General features: G+C 44.1%; 1 protein-coding gene across 4 annotated transcripts in view; it reads left to right on the forward strand.

The window, feature by feature from the left end:
• The window catches only part of SLC9A9 (solute carrier family 9, subfamily A (NHE9, cation proton antiporter 9), member 9), a 656,333-nt gene that overhangs the window by 511,136 nt on the left and 129,363 nt on the right, over positions 1–15,834 (forward strand). For all 4 annotated transcript variants that reach the window (XM_010858137.1, XM_010858138.1, XM_010858139.1 and 1 more), the window contains one exon: positions 11,098–11,149. In XM_010858137.1, coding sequence (XP_010856439.1) covers positions 11,098–11,149 — 52 coding nt within the window. The remainder of the gene's footprint in view (positions 1–11,097; positions 11,150–15,834) is intronic.

The raw sequence follows: 15,834 nt of genomic DNA on the forward strand, positions 1-15,834 counted from the left end.
ATAGAGGAAAACACAGAATGGGAAAGACTAGGGATCTCTTCAAGAAAATCGGAGATACCAAAGGAACATTTCATGCAAAGATGGGCTCGATAAAGGACAGAAATGGTATGGACCTAAGAGAGGCAGAAGATATTAAGAAGAGGTGGCAAGAATACACAGAAGAACTGTACAAAAAAGACCTTCATGACCCAGATAATCACGATGGTGTGATCACTAACCTAGAGCCAGACATCCTGGAATGTGAAGTCAAGTGGGCCTTAGAAAGCATCACTATGAACAAAGCTAGTGGAGGTGACGGAATTCCGGTGGAGCTATTTCAAATCCTGAAAGATGATGCTGTGAAAGTGCTGCACCCAATATGCCAGCAAATTTGGAAAACTCAGCAGTGGCCACAGGACTGGAAAAGGTCAGTTCATTCCAATCCCAAAGAAAGGCAATGCCAAAGAATGCTCAAACTACTGCACAACTGCACTCATCTCACATGCTAGTAAAGTAATGCTCAAAATTCTCCAAGCCAGGCTTCAGCAATATGTGAACCATGAACTTCCTGATGTTCAAGCTGGTTTTAGAAAAGGCAGAGGAACCAGGGATCAAATTGCCAACATCTGCTGGATCATCAAACAAGCAAGAGAGTTTCAGAAAAACATCTATTTCTGCTTTATTGACTATGCCAAAGCCTTTGTGTGGATCACAATAAACTGTGGAAAATTCTTCAAGAGATGGGAATACCAGACCACCTGACCGACCACTTGTGAAACCTATATGCAGGTCAGGAAGCAACAGTTAGAACTGGACATGAAACAAATAGGCTGGTTCCAAATAGGAAAAGGAGTACATCAAGGCTGTATATTGTCACCCTGCTTATTTAACGCATATGCAGAGAACATCATGATAAACGCTGGGCTGGAAGAAGCACAAGCTGGAGTCAAGACTGCCGGGAGAAATATCAATAACCTTAGATATGCAGATGACACCACCCTTATGGCAGAAAGTGAAGAGGAACTAAGAAGCCTCTTGATGAAAGGGAAAGTGGAGAGTGAAAAAGTTGGCTTAAAGCTCAACATTCAGAAAACAAAGATCATGGCATCCAGTCCCATCACTTCATGGGAAATAGATGGGAAAACAGTGGAAATAGTGGCAGACTTCATTTTTGGGGGCTTCAAATCACTGCAGATGGTGATTGCAGCCATGAAATTAAAAGACGCTTACTCCTTGGAAGGAAAGTTATGACCAACCTAGATAGCATATTCAAAAGCAGAGACATTACTTTGCCAACAAAGGTCCGTCTAGTCAAGGCTATGGTTTTTCCATTGATCATGTATGGATGTGAGAATTGGACTGTGAAGAAAGCTAAGCACCGAAGAATTGATGCTTTCGAACTGTGGTGTTGGAGAAGACCCTTGAGAGTCCCTTGGACTGCAAGGAGATCCAACCAGTCCATTCTGAAGGAGATCAGCCCTGGGATTTCTTTGGAAGGAATGATGCTAAAGCTGAAACTCCAGTACTTTGGCCACCTCATGCGAAGAGTTGACTCATTGGAAAAGACTCTGATGCTGGGAGGGATTGGGGGCAGGAGGAGAAGGGGACGACAGAGGATGAGATGGCTGGATGGCATCACTGACTCGATGGACATGAGTCTGAGTGAACTCTGGGAATTGGTGATGGACAGGGAGGCCTGGGGTGCCGCGATTCATGGGGTTGCAAAGAGTCGGACACAACTGAGCGACTGAACTGAACTGAAATGAACTGCCCCATGGAAGAAAAGCTATGACCATCCTAGACAGCATATTAAAAGGCAGAGACATTACTTTGCCAGCAAAGGTCTGTCTGGTCAAAGCTATGGTTTTTCCGGTAGTCATGTATGAATGTGAGAGTTGGACTATAAAGAAAGCTGCATGTCTAAGAATTGATTCTTTTGAACTGTAATGTTGGAGAAGACCCTTGAGAGTCCCTTGGACTGCAGGGAGATCTAACCAGTCCACCCTAAGTGAAATCAGTCCTGAATATTCATTGGAAGGACTGATGTTGAAGCGGAAACTCCAATATTTTGGCCACCTGATGTGAAGAACTGACTCATTTGAAAAGACCCTGATGCTGGGAAATATTGAAGGTGGGAGGAGACAGGGACAACAGAGGATGAGAGGGTTGGATGGCATCACCAACTCAATGGACATCAGTTTGAGTAACTCTGGGAGTTGGTGATGGACAGGGAAACCTGGCATGCTGCAGTCCATGGGTCACAGAGTCAGACACGACTGAGTGACTGAACTGAACTGAAGCATAGCAGTCAATATCCTTTACGATTTGGCCTCAAATTACTTTCTGATTTCACCCAGAGTGACTCTTCCCTCCTCAACATACATAATAACTCTCACAGTCTACTCGTACAGTTATTTGCTATGTCCTAAATCTACTTTGCTCTTTTAAATTTCTAGTCCTTTGCCCATGCTGTGCGCTCAGTCTGGAGTGCCCTCCCTCAACCTCTCTTTCACTAAATGCTCATGTGGTGTGGGTCCCAGTCTATTAACAGTGATGCTCTGAGCTCAGGATGCCTAAGGCACTAACTCACCATACCCTTCATAGAGACCCCACAGACATTTCCCCTACTTGGGTCAACGTGTTGGCTAGACCAGCCCTTGTGGTCTCGGTTATGATTGCAGGACACACACTTCCAGAGACTATCAGGGAACTTTAAGGAACAAGACTCATTGCTCAGAGGGTATATGTGGCACTCCTGAGGCCACACAGCAAAGTCATGGGGAGAGAGAGAGAGAATAGGGATCTGGGGCTCTGTCTTTATTAGAACTGAGGGTGGAGTATCTAGGTTTTTGGGTGCTAACTCTTTATTGGCTAATTAAGCTGGAATTCGGGGGAAAACAGAATCTCAGTCACTCAAGCAGTCAGTCCAGTCCTCTGGGTTATCCTAGACTTTCTGAAAGAGGGAAATTTATGGGTGGACGCAGCCTAATTCCTCACTGGTTGTTTTGCTAGGAACTGTGTCATTTAGCTGGCAATATGTTTATTGAAGATAGATGTCTTTAGAAATGGATGCCTCAACAATCAAAAGCTTAATGTCAGACACTCACACTACACTCCCTTTTCAATATCCAACTCCTCTTTGAAATGTGCCCAAGCCCTTCACAACCCATCTTAGCTGGACTCTGTTGATGAATTCCAATAATTCCGTGTACAGTGCCTACCTTGCTGTACTTTAATTCTTTACTTCCAATGTCTGTCTTTCCAATTACATCTGGGGTCATTGATGGCAGGAATCCTGTCATTGACTTATGTATCTTAGCTTCTATTATTCATTGGCTTCCCTTGTGGCTCAGCTGGTAAAGAATCACCTGCAATGCGGGAGACCTGGGTTTGATCCCTGGGTTGGGAAGATACCCTAGAGAAGGGAAAGTCGATCCACTCCACTATTCTGGCCTGGAGAATTCCATGGACTGTATAGTCCGTGGGGTTGCAAAGAATCGGACACGACTGAGTGACATTCACTTCACTTCACTTTATCTATGATTTATAGACAATCTATTCTTGGTTTTAATCTATTCTGTATTTGCCATGCAATTTGTTGTTGTTAAGTTGCTAAGTCTCCTCTGTCCATGGGATTTCCCAGGCAAAACTACTGGAGTGGGTTGTCATTTCCTTCTCCTGGGGATCTCAACTCAGGGATCAAACCAGCATCTCCTGCATTAGAAGGCAGATTCTTTACCACCGAGCCACCAGGGAAGCCCCACCATTCAGTTTAGGGTATATCAATTTCTCCCTAATAACATCAAGAACATAAGTTGATGTTTCATAAGTGCTTCTTAAGTGGCAGCCAACATTTTACACACTTTATATGTATTAACTCATTTTATCCTTATAATAATCCATACATTGATATATATTTATCTCCATTTACAACTGAGAAAGCTGAGGTTTAGAGAGATAAGTAATTTGTCCCAAAATTATAAATGCAATAAATCCTAGAAGTGAGATTTGAACCTATACAGCCTTGCTACAGACTCCCAACTCATCTAATTACTGTGCTGCACAAAATAAAATGAACTGGCATTTTTCCAATTATATTAGCCTATTTTTGTATTTCCCCAAAACCAATGTAAAATATTTGAGTGTTTAATTATATTAATTTTGATCATACACAAGCCCGACTAATATTTATTCAAATAACATGGGGTGGGGATGGGGTGAAGTAGCAGATTGAGTCCCCATATGATGTTCCCATGGCTACACAATAGTCTCCAAGCCTCAGCGGGTGTCTTTCAGACTCCTCCATTGTCCTCCCGTATTTGTTGTGCTCAATATCCAGTCACTCTTCCCTTACTGAAAATGTCATTTTTTTTACATTCAGCCATCAAATACAGTTCTTAAAGGAAATGGTTTCTCCTCCCCCACCACCTGGCCCCGTCAGCCACGGGGGTGGGGGAGGGGGTGCTCAAAAGAACCAAACTGAACAGTAAGACTATTGGAATTCACACAATGAGAGTAAACCCTGGTAATATTTCACTGCCTTTCCGGAGGTGCTAAGTGATAAGGATCAGAATGGATTTTGTTGGCTTTAATGGGAAAAGTGAGCCTTTTGTTAGTTACTTACCTTGCTTCCCCTCTAAGGAAAAACCCAACTTTGGAGCATTCGTTTTGCCGTGATTGGATATGGGAGCATCCTGAGACTTCAATATGTCTAATAAAACTCTCCAAAGAATGGAGGTGCCCTGGGAGGGGAGGGATGCCCAGAGATGTGTCTGGCTCTGAAAACAGCACTGGCTGCTTGCTGTAAATGAGGAACCTGGAGTGAGATGTTCCAGGGCACAGCTGGGAATATGTGCAAAGCTCATTTTCATTTTCATTTAAATACCATAGAGGCAGCACTCAACTTGCTTAAAATTAAAAGGTACATCAAAAATGCAAAACATGGTGTAAAATTTTAACCAGTCTTTTTAGTTGCTTTTTAATCCTTTACTGGCTCTTCATATTCTCTATATTCAATTCTCTATATTATTAGACATCTTCTTGGGCTGTGTGGTAGTTCCTCCATCCACCCTCAGCTTCCCTTTCTAAAGTTGCGTGTACCTTTGTGGTTATTTATCCACTAGCTTAGTTATTCTTGGGCTTCCCAGGTGGTGCTAGTGGTAAAGAATTAGCCTACCAATGCCAAAGACAGAAGAGATGTGGGTTCAACCGCTGGGTCGGGAAGATCCCCTGGAGGAGGGCACAGCAACCTACTCCTGTATTCTTGCTTCGAGAATCCCATGGACAGAGGAGCCTGGCGAGCTACAGTTCACGGGGTCGCAAACAGTCAGACACAACTGAAGTGACTTAGCACATAGCACATTGCCTATTCTTTGTAATAATGTACTGTTTCCTTTTTACCTGCCTTCTCTTTGCTCTCTTTCTATCCATTCTTCCCTTCCTTCCCTTTGCTCTCTAAACGCCTTCCTTTCCTTCTTTGTTGCCCTCTCACCTCCCTAGTCTACCAGTAAATTGTGAATGAATTCCAATGTGGGAAGCTCCATAAATAAAACTGATATTTTACTGTGAAACCGGAAATCCCTGCTGTGCCCTGGCCACTACCTATGGCTCCACTGTAGCTGTTAGTTTCCACCAGAGGGTTGCCCAGTGCGGAATCGGGAACTAGAAGGGCTGAGCAGTGAGCATGGCAGTACTGAGCTCTGGCCCCGCTGATTTTAAAAAGCACCGATAATAATAAAAATAATAACCTAGGGATTTCCCTGGAAGTCCAGTGTTTAAGACTCTACCCTGCCAGTGCAGGGGACACAGGTTCAGTCCCTAGTCGGGGAACTAAGATCCCACATGCCAGGCAGTGCAGCCAAAAGATAAAAATGAGCAGACAATAAAGAGGTTCTAGAAAGAACGACTATTTGTAAATAATAATTACATGGACAATAGCTGCTAACATGTCTTAAGAGCTTAACATGTCCTAAGCTAACACTTAACAAGTATTTTCATTTAATCTTCACCATAACTCTAGGAGAAGGAAATGGCAACCCACTCCAGTATTCTTGCCTGGGAAATCCCATGGGCAGAGGAGTCTGGTGGGCTACAGTCCATGGGGTCACAGAGTCAGACACGACTAAGCACACACACACAACAACCCTAGGAAACAAGTTCCATCATTATCCCCATTGTACTAGCCAGAAAACCTAGGCAGTGAGCAATGCAGGTCACACAGCAAAGAAACTCTTAACAACGGGGTCCACTCACCCCTCAGTGGCCACGGGGTGACCTTGGGTCTGGGATTACAGCCAAGACTGCTGTCTCCTGAAGAGCGCTGGCTAGCCGCATGGCTGGCTCTAACCTCAGGTGAAAAGAGGGTGGGCCATCAGGGCAATCACAGGTGCCCCAGGAGGGGTTCTGTCAAGAAGCAGAGGACAGAATAGAAGACGTACGGCTACTTGCCATCAGAGTCAGTGAAAACTGTAAGTGACGGCACATCTGAACAAAGTTAGTGCAGCAAGATGGATAGTCCATGATGGTGATCAGAAGAGGAAGGGCAGGAGGGGGAAGTTCAGAAAAAGAGGCAAGGCATCACAGATGGCCAGAGATGGCCAGCCTGGCCCAACCACCAACTGGAGTTTACAGAGAGTGTTTGGTCAATGGAAGAGGCACTGATCCAGGCAGGGCCAGAGCACAGGGGCCGTACTGGGCACTGAGGCTCAGAAACAAGGACATGTCCAGTTACCAGCCCTGAGGCACTGCCTCCAGGTCAGATGAGCAGAAAGCTTAGTTCAAAGCTGGGGGAAAGGTGCTGAAGAAACTGAGATATCCCCTCATGGGTTGTACTTTATCCTACACACTGGTGATCTCGCCTGGGGAGCTTCTGTATACACATGTGATGCCACATGCCAGGGTGACGTGGTGTCTTCTTTCTAATAATCTCTCAAGATCCCATAGTATGTAGGTGATCTTATGCATAAAAGTGAGGGGACTCAAGGGTAACCCTTTACGGGGCTACTTTCACACTCTGATTTGCTTTCTCAAAGAAGAGAGTAAGAGATACAGATGCAACTGGCATGTTGGCTTAAGCCTGGGGATGCCATGTGAATGTGCCATGCACGCTGATGCCAGTATACACATCACAATTGAGAAAATTGTGCAGAAAATTGCCCTTGGAGGCAATGTGGGGGTGGAGGGAGTGTGGGGGTAGACGGTTGGTCTGTGGGTGTGCAGGGTGTAGCAGAAGACAAGCTATTTTCTCAGAAGCCCTTCTAGAATGCTTCAATTATATTATGTTGTCACATACATGTATGTATTATAAACTTAAAAAGAAAAAAATGTACTAAATCTGACCGTCAGGTTGTCATACTAAATATATACACCTATGGCTAATATGGTTGATGTATGGCAGAAACCAAATAAATTTTTTTAAATATCCTATGATAAGCCATAATGAAAAAATATAAAAAATAAAAAGGCGAGCACAGAGTTAATATGCTGACATATTGTTGCAGGCAGGAAATCTAATTGGCAGATACAAGAATTTCAAAAAGAAAAAGAATAGTAGCCAGGGACCATTTAATATGGGCATAAAGAGGTTCACATGCCTCTTGGAAATCATTATAACACAGTGAGTGTTAGATTTTATGGGGCCGGTGGCGATCCTGAGACCTCCAGTAAAGCTCCGAGTTACCCCCATCACACTGTGTTTAAGGAGGCAGGGAGCCAGGTAATATATTTTAGCAAGATTCCTATCAAAAGAAGCCAAAATCACCAGTGAGAGAAGGCTTCACGCTTAGGTGCCTTTCCTTCATAGCCCTTAAATTATAATAAACTTTTTAGATTTTTAAAAAATTAGGTCTACCCAACTGTATGCCCTGTGAGGACAGGGACCATGTCTTCTCTGTTCTCCTAGTTGCCCCAGAGGGAAATAACTCCCACTCACATAGGGTTCTGTTTCCTCAAGCCTCATAAGACTTTTTTCAATATTTATGTATTTGGCTGTGTCGGGTCTTAGTTGGAGCACACAGGATCTACGTTGCATCAATACAGAACCTTTGGTTGCTGCTCGGGAGCTCCAGAGGACGCGGGCTCAGTTGCCCCACAGCATGTGGGATCTTAACTCCCCATCCAGGAATCAAACCTTCATCCCCTGCACTGGAAGGTGGATTCTTAACCACTGAACCACCAGGGAAGACCCAAGTTCCCTGAGATGTTTAGTCTGTTCTAGGCAAGAAAGACTGCAGGCCTGGCCTCGGGAGCAGATGCTGAGCTTCCATGAAATGGGAGGTGTGGGAGGAGATGTGTTCTTCCTCTGAGAACAGCAGATCTCTTGGACTCCCGAGATGCTCTTCACGGAGTCCCGCATAAAACTGAAATACATAAACTGTCCCCTCTTCTTCCTCTCTTCCACCTGGCTTCTGGAATAACTGAAACTAGCCTGGTCTACTGTGGTGGCTGCTGGGGAGGAAAGCCTAAACGTCAGTGGAAAATCTCAGTGCTGCCTCCAACTTTAAACGTTGGGTTTCTTGTGAAATTTGACTTTTGTTCCTTCCAGTTTTCTAGACAGAGAACTGAAAAAAGGGGCCCTAAACAGATGCAGCTATGGAAAGTCCAGGGCCCTCAGTCCAGTTCACTGCCTGCATGGGTGCTGGTTAGCTCTTGGGGCTGGGGAGGGGTCCAGGCTTACTCAGTAATAAAGGCTCCTGCAGAAGCTCAGGTCCACCAGAGACATGAGAAGGGGGGCCTGGGGCCCCACTGTTCACAGAGGCTGGGCTCAGGTCAGGCTCATTGCCTAGACTCACCTCAGAAGGCTGGGCCTCAACTCCCCTCCATTCTGCCTCCCCTACTCCTTCCTCCTTTCCTTCCAGGATCCCACACTCTCTATCCTCTTCCGGCCCCCTCCTTCCTCTCCCCCTCCCCACTTCCTCCCCCCGCCCCCTCCCTCTCCCTCCTCTCCTTTACCCATCCCCCTCCCCCCTCTCTCCCCTCCCTTCTCATCCCTCTAGGCCCCTCCTTTCTCCTTCCTGACCCCCTTTCCCTCCCTCCTCTCATCCTTCTCTCCCCCCCAGCTTCAATAAAACAGGTCAAATAGCTCTTTCTACTCTAAGAAAATCAAAGGTTAGCCTCCACCAGAGGCTCTTTCCAGTTACCTGAAGTCCAAAAGATTCCACACCCAGTAAACAGCTACCTACTTCCCCCACCCTGGGTTAGCGAGAAGGGGCCCTTCAGGCCCAGAGGCCACTAGTCTTTGAAGAATCAGAGGTGTTTGCAACCGGCGCCTCTGCACAGTGGCCTTCCTTTCACAGGCTAGCACGTCGGCAGGACTGGTGTTGTCCACCTGCCTCCCCTCCCCCACCCAGAGAACAGAACTGGAGCACTAAGGAAGAATTTCCGGGAGCAGGAGGGCTAGGAAAGACTCCAAAGCGCTGGAGGTTGTGGTGTTCTCAGGAAAGGCTCTGGCCGAGCTTGAGCAGGTGGCTGAGGCCCTGAGCCACCACCCCCCACCCCATCCTGCCTGCCACAGGCAGAGGCCCACTGCCCAGAGCAGAGGAAGTTCAAGCTCCAGGCCCTCACGCGCTCCGGCCCTTCCAAGGCCCTGGGAAGAGCCCCAGCATTGTGTTCCCAGGGTCCTATGTTTTTGTAAGATTTGCAAAAGGAATAGATTTTAACCACTGTTGGGTTGGATCGCTGTTTCTTTCTACTACCGTCTCCTCTCGGTCTTACTTCGCCCCGGTCAGATGGCTCTGGTGTGGCCCTGGGCATCTGGGGGGTCTGACCAAGGGGAAACTGAACTGGGAGTGCATTCAGCTTATACTCAGTGGGGTTTTGTGGTCTGCTGTCACTCTGTGAAGGGCAAGCCACTGCTGGTCCTACTGCAGGGACCGCTCATAGGACCAGCGCCACGAGGCTGAATCCAGGTTGAATGTGTTCTGTGGTACCTGGCTTCTCAAGTCTATGGTTAGCGGAGGAAAAACAAGGCTTGAAATGTCCTGAGCCAGAAGCTAATCTGTGGAAAACTCTTCCAGTTGTGAGATGTGTAAAATTCTAAGTGGAGGATTCCGTTCTCATCAATGTGCCGTCAAAATGGAAATTCAAGAATACTTATATTCAGTGATGCAGCACTTACACTGATAAATGTACTGGGTAGTAGTGTTGACAAGAATCGCTTGAAGGGAAATTTATCAGAAATCTTGTCTTTTCAGGGTATTAATCTTTAGCAGTTTTGCACACAGCAAGTAAGTCTGTGTAAGGAAGCACGCTATAATGACTCCCAATTATTAATAATTTCCATCAGTCTTGCTAGAGGAAAGACTACCTTATCTTCCCATTCTCTCTTATACAAACTCATTATATCATGTAAACAGAGTAAGAAAGTATGCAGGCAAAACTCAGGAGGAAAAGTTATTTTAGAGGTATATCAGACAGTAAATTAGTTAGAACATTATACGTCTTATAAATTTCGAGATGTCTGTTGCACAGATTTTAAAATTATTAATTGTGTTACAATTTATTTTCTTGTTGTAAAGAGTCACTTTCATACCTCATTTTGTATTTGTATTTTTGCATTAATTTGCTCAAAGAGAGCCCCCTAAATCGTATAAGTCCCACAAACCTGGATCCTCCCTACTGCCAGCCTCCATGGGCATCTGGACGAAAGATCAGATTTTTCCCTAAATAAAATATTGTAAAGCAACTAAAAAAAAACCTTTTGTTTGTTTGTTTGTTCCTGTCCTGGGAAGCCTGCTGCAGCCCGGGCCCCCACATCCCCGGAGCAGTGTGGTCAGTGAGTCCTGCCAGAGAAGCAGGTGGCCCTCCCTCCAGGAGCCCTGTTTGGGGGCCCTGGAGGTCTTTCCCTGAGGGCTTCGCTCCCAGATTCTCTTGCTGGGAAAGACAGCAGTGGGGAACAGCTGTTGGCGCTCCATTGCACCAGCTGTACCGAGGCCCAGCTGTGCGAGCTCTCCTGTTCCCATAAATCTATTTGATGTTCCCTGGACTCAGGGAGAGGTACAAGGGTTTTCTGCCAAACCAGTCCTCTGATTCGTACCGTCTTTGGTTCAGGTGGTCTGACCTAAGAGACTGTCTCGTCTCATCTGCACAAGACCCTTACCAGTTCTCTCTTCTCTTTAACAGGGTTGGTGTGGACCTGGATGAAGATCAGAAGGAGGAACCCTCCTCACACCAGGCAAGTCAAAAAAGCGGAGGCACAGAGAACAACAGCCTGAGCTGTTCTGTTTCATAGCCAGGAAGCCCCATTCTAAAGGGGGGCTATTTTCTCAGATAAAACAAATCAGATGACTATAAAACACGTGGGAATTCAGGGTGTCTATAACCTTTGTATCACCTCTAGAGTGCTTAGGACCAGCAGACACTTGTGCCTTCTTTGTGGCCTCAGGAAGCCTGGAAGCTGCAGTGTGGGAGCAAAAGCACAGCTCTTGTCATCAGGCAGCCTGGAGTTCAAATCCCTGCCCAGCAACTTGCTTGCTGTGGTCATTTCAGTGAAATTGATTTGATGCATGTTCAACACACGTGGGGCACAAAACAGATGGGCCTGCTTCTCCTGCGTGACTTCTCATTTATCAGGTTGAGGTATACAGAAATACAGAAACGTTAAAAATCTGCAAAAGCACAGCCTGAAAATCCTAAGGGAAAATAGTTCAGGACAACATGCTGTCACCTCAAGTAAGAGAAGTGTAGTCTCCAATCTCTGGGCTTGAATCTAACATCAGAGTAAAATCTATCATTGGCAATTTCGCTTTAGTTGTTTTTCACTTGGTACCCAAAGTTAACAACTGTGTAGCCATGTTGCACCTTTTGCTGAAATTGCAGGTAGACAGACATGAAATCCCAGGTAGAACAGCATCATAAATAAGTGATGCTGCTTAATGAATCGTGTCCTGATCCTATCTGAATTTGAAGAGAATCCATCTCTTTTATCTCGTGGCTTCTTCCTACCATCACATCAATGAGACACAGCTGGTTAGTGCTGCCAGGCAAGATGCTGCCGCTTTCCTGGTTCACACAAAGAAGGAAGGATGTTATGCTCTACAATAAGGGCTGGAAAATTAAGTTGGCAATGATCCGGCTCATATGCACTTTGAATTTCTTTTGCCACATGTGTTCCAAGGTCAGGCTAGTGCTGTTTTCACTGACTTTATTGCCCAGGAAAGACACCTAACTGCAGGACTGAGCCCAGCAGGGGTATCAGCACACTGGGATTAGGGCCAGAGTATTGACCTTGGAAAGGTGATCAAAACCGTCTCCTTACACTGGTAGGCTGTAATGAGTGAGCAGGAAGGGCTCCTGGTTAGGATTTTCACAAAGCATTTTATCTCATGCAGGTCAACTAATCCCTTCTCCTACTTTCAAGCAAAGCTTTTATCTAAGTTTTGTTCTTCTCCTATATCTTTTTCTTTAAAAAAAAAAAAAAAGTGATATAATAAGAAAATTGATCAAAGAAAATTCTTCATCTTCTTCTAACTAACTGCCTAGTACTTTACAGTTACATGTAATTATTGGTAAGATTATCTGCTAGCTTAAATTTTTTCTTTTATAATTTAAATGTATTTTATTTTCGCTCATTCACACCATTGTCAATTTAGTAACAATTCTTACCTGAAAATACTTTTAATCAGTTGAAAGTACTTTTTTGTTGTTCTTAGAGAAATGAGATATACCACATAGTACAGTGAAAATTGTACCCCAGTAGGTGAATGACAAAGAATCCAACTGCCAATACAGAAGATGTGGGTTTGATCCCTGGGTCAGGAAGATCCCCTGGAGAAGGAAATGGCAATCCACTCCAGCACTTTTGCCTAGAAAATTGCATGGACAGAGGAGCCTGGCAGGCTACATGGGGTTGCAAAAGAGTCAAACATGACTTGGAGATTAAACAACAGTGAAAACTGCATGCTATTTGGATCTTCGGCAAGCTTTTTACATCTTTGAGTCTTAATTTTCCTATCTATATAACGCAAATAATAATAATGTCTACTTCTCCAGGTTGTTAAAACAATCAAGTGAAATTATAGTTATGAAGACTACCTAACTTAATCTCATTAAAACCATCTTATCTCATAAACTATTTGATGAAGCAGCTTATACCACCACATATGATAAAATAATAGTGAAATATTTTTAAGAATTTTAAAACTCAGTTTAAAAAATTTATAAAAGCAGGAAGACGAAAACCAGAGAAGTAAAAAAAAAAAAATCGTAAATAAAAGATCATAAGGTCCTATATACTTGCTAAAGTTGAGCCACAAGTAAGCTTGTTGGTAGCCAAAGAGGTGGGAAAGGAAGTAATAATTAGCAATATACTAAGTTATTATACTTAGAAAAATTACACTCACTCCCCAAGCTGTACAAAGCTTCACAGACCACAATGCTTTAAAAGAATTTTCTCACTTGAGGCTTCCTGTAGAGGACATGTAAGGAGCTGTCTAACTAACTTGCATGTAATTTGCATGGTTTCTACTGCTCTTCTGCTGCTTAAAAATAGTTTTAATTTTAAGAAGTGTCCTGGAATTGTTCTTATTCATGCTGCTTGACTACTAAGATGACTACATTTCAGATAAAGGTTTTCATCACATTTTGCAATAATTTTTATTTTCAATGTCAAGTACAGGAAACAGTGGGCTCAGACCACAAGTAACAAACCACAGTGTCCATGCAGCTGCCATTTAGCCTGGACAGAGGGGGTTTTGGGGGACTTTTCAAACCATGTGTCAAAAACCTCTTTGCCCTCATTTTGCCTGACAGCTCTTTGCTTATTATCAGCATCTGTTGCTCTGACTATAGAGCATAAACTTAATTCTTAGGAGGACTGTATTTTTCCACTCAGTTTGCATTTTATTAAATTGGCCTTGCATTAACAAACAGGTATCTTTGCAGTGGTCAACTTCTGAAAAAAAGACTTTATTCTTAGTTGTTGTTCAGTTGCTCAGTCATGTCCAGCTCTTTTGCAACCCCATGGACTGCAGCTCGCTAGGCTCCTCTCCTGGGATTTCCCAGGGCAGAATACTGGAGTGGGGTGTTATTTCCTTCTCCAAGGGATCTTCCCGACCCAGGGAACAAACCCGCATCTCCTGCATTGGCAGGTGGATTCTTTACCACTGAGCCACCAGGGAAGCTTGCCTTATTCTTATCAGAAGCTAAATTTTTTCAGATAATTATGGCAATTACTGATCATAATTTTGATCACTCTCAAAATCAATAATAAGCATATGTAATGACATGTACATATCTTTGAAGGAATTTCCTCTTTCTCTGTTTCTGGAGAGTAAAATAGCCTTTAGAAAGTAGGAACTTGCAGCTGTGACTACCCAGCCGTGTCACGATTTTCCTTTTTGCCTTGTAACACCTCAGAAGTGTGAATGGTATCACATTCTTACCCATTCCAAGCCCAGAAGCTTTAGAAAGCATGTTCCACAAGCAGATACTAAACTTTAAATATATACTGTATGCAAATGTGCCACTTCAAGAAATGAAAGGTATTGCAGCTGTGAAATTTATTTCTCTTAAATGTAAAAAAAAATAAAAATAAAAACACCCTCAGACAAACTTCCCCCTTTGACAGGAAGTTTTCCTTGTACTTGATGCTGTGTCCTTGGCATCACAGCATTCAGAAAAGGTGAGACCCATTGGAGCACCATACCTGCCTTCTTAGTTCAATAAAAAAATTCCTGCTACCCAAGAAGGGCCACCACTATGGCTTCTCCTTTTCCTGCTTGCTATCTTTCATGATCATCCTGATATTTGTAGAGTGCTAACTATTGTTGTTAGCACTTCTGAATGTTAATACTTTAGCTGTGTTAACTCATTTACCCAGATAAACCTATGGGTAGGTGCTATTATTATACTTGTATTTTAAATAAGGAAACTGTACACAGAGAATTTAAATAACTTGCTGAAGGACACATAGTGAGAAGAGGTGAAATTTGAGCCCAGATAATCTGGTTCCAGAACTTCCACTCTTAATGGATGTGCATGCATCTGTTCATCCATTCATTCATTCATTCGTACAAGCCACTATGTCAGGCAGGAATCTAAGTGAGGTGCCTGAATCTAAGTGAGGTAAGGAGGAGGCATCAGTTACCAATTCAAAGTCACCCTCACAGAGCTTACAGTCTAGTGGGGGACACAGAGAAGAAAGTAGTAAACCTCTATACACTGTCAGTTCAGAGAATAATAACAATGGAGCAGAGAAGAGGATGGAGAACAGCAGAGGAAAGGCTATGGCTGGCTTCCTTTCTGAGGAAGTGGCCTTTGATTAGACACCTGAACAATATGCAGAAGTGAGATGTGCACATAGGCTCTGGGGTCAACGGGCCAGGCAGAGGGAACAGCAAGGATGACGTCACAGTGGGTTACAGTGTGCTGCATACCCCGCAGGCATGTATATGTATATGTATATGTATATGTATATGCTCCCTCAGCTCCATACCATGTGGCTGGAGCTGAGGGAGCAAGGTGGAAGCAAATGGAGAAGGTGTGGGAGAGACCAAGAGGGGCCAGATCATTGGCCATGGTGGTAGATCAATGAAAGAGATGGGAATACCAGACCACCTGATCTGCCTCTTGAGAAATTTGTATGCAGGTCAGGAAGCAACAGTTAGAACTGGACATGGAACAATAGACTGGTTTCAAATAGGAAAAGGAGTTCGTCAAGGCTGTATATTGTCACCCTGCTTATTTAACTTATAGGCAGAGTACATCATGATAAACGCTGGACTGGAAGAAACACAAGCTGGAATCAAGATTGCCGGGAGAAATATCAATAACCTCAGATATGCAGATGACACCACCCTTATGGCAGAAAGTGAAGAGGAACTAAAAAGCCTCTTGATGAAGGTGAAAATGGAGAGTGAA

This window comes from Bison bison, unplaced genomic scaffold, assembly GCF_000754665.1.
Source record: "Bison bison bison isolate TAMUID 2011002044 unplaced genomic scaffold, Bison_UMD1.0 scf7180017864384, whole genome shotgun sequence".
Taxonomy (NCBI): domain Eukaryota; kingdom Metazoa; phylum Chordata; class Mammalia; order Artiodactyla; family Bovidae; genus Bison; species Bison bison.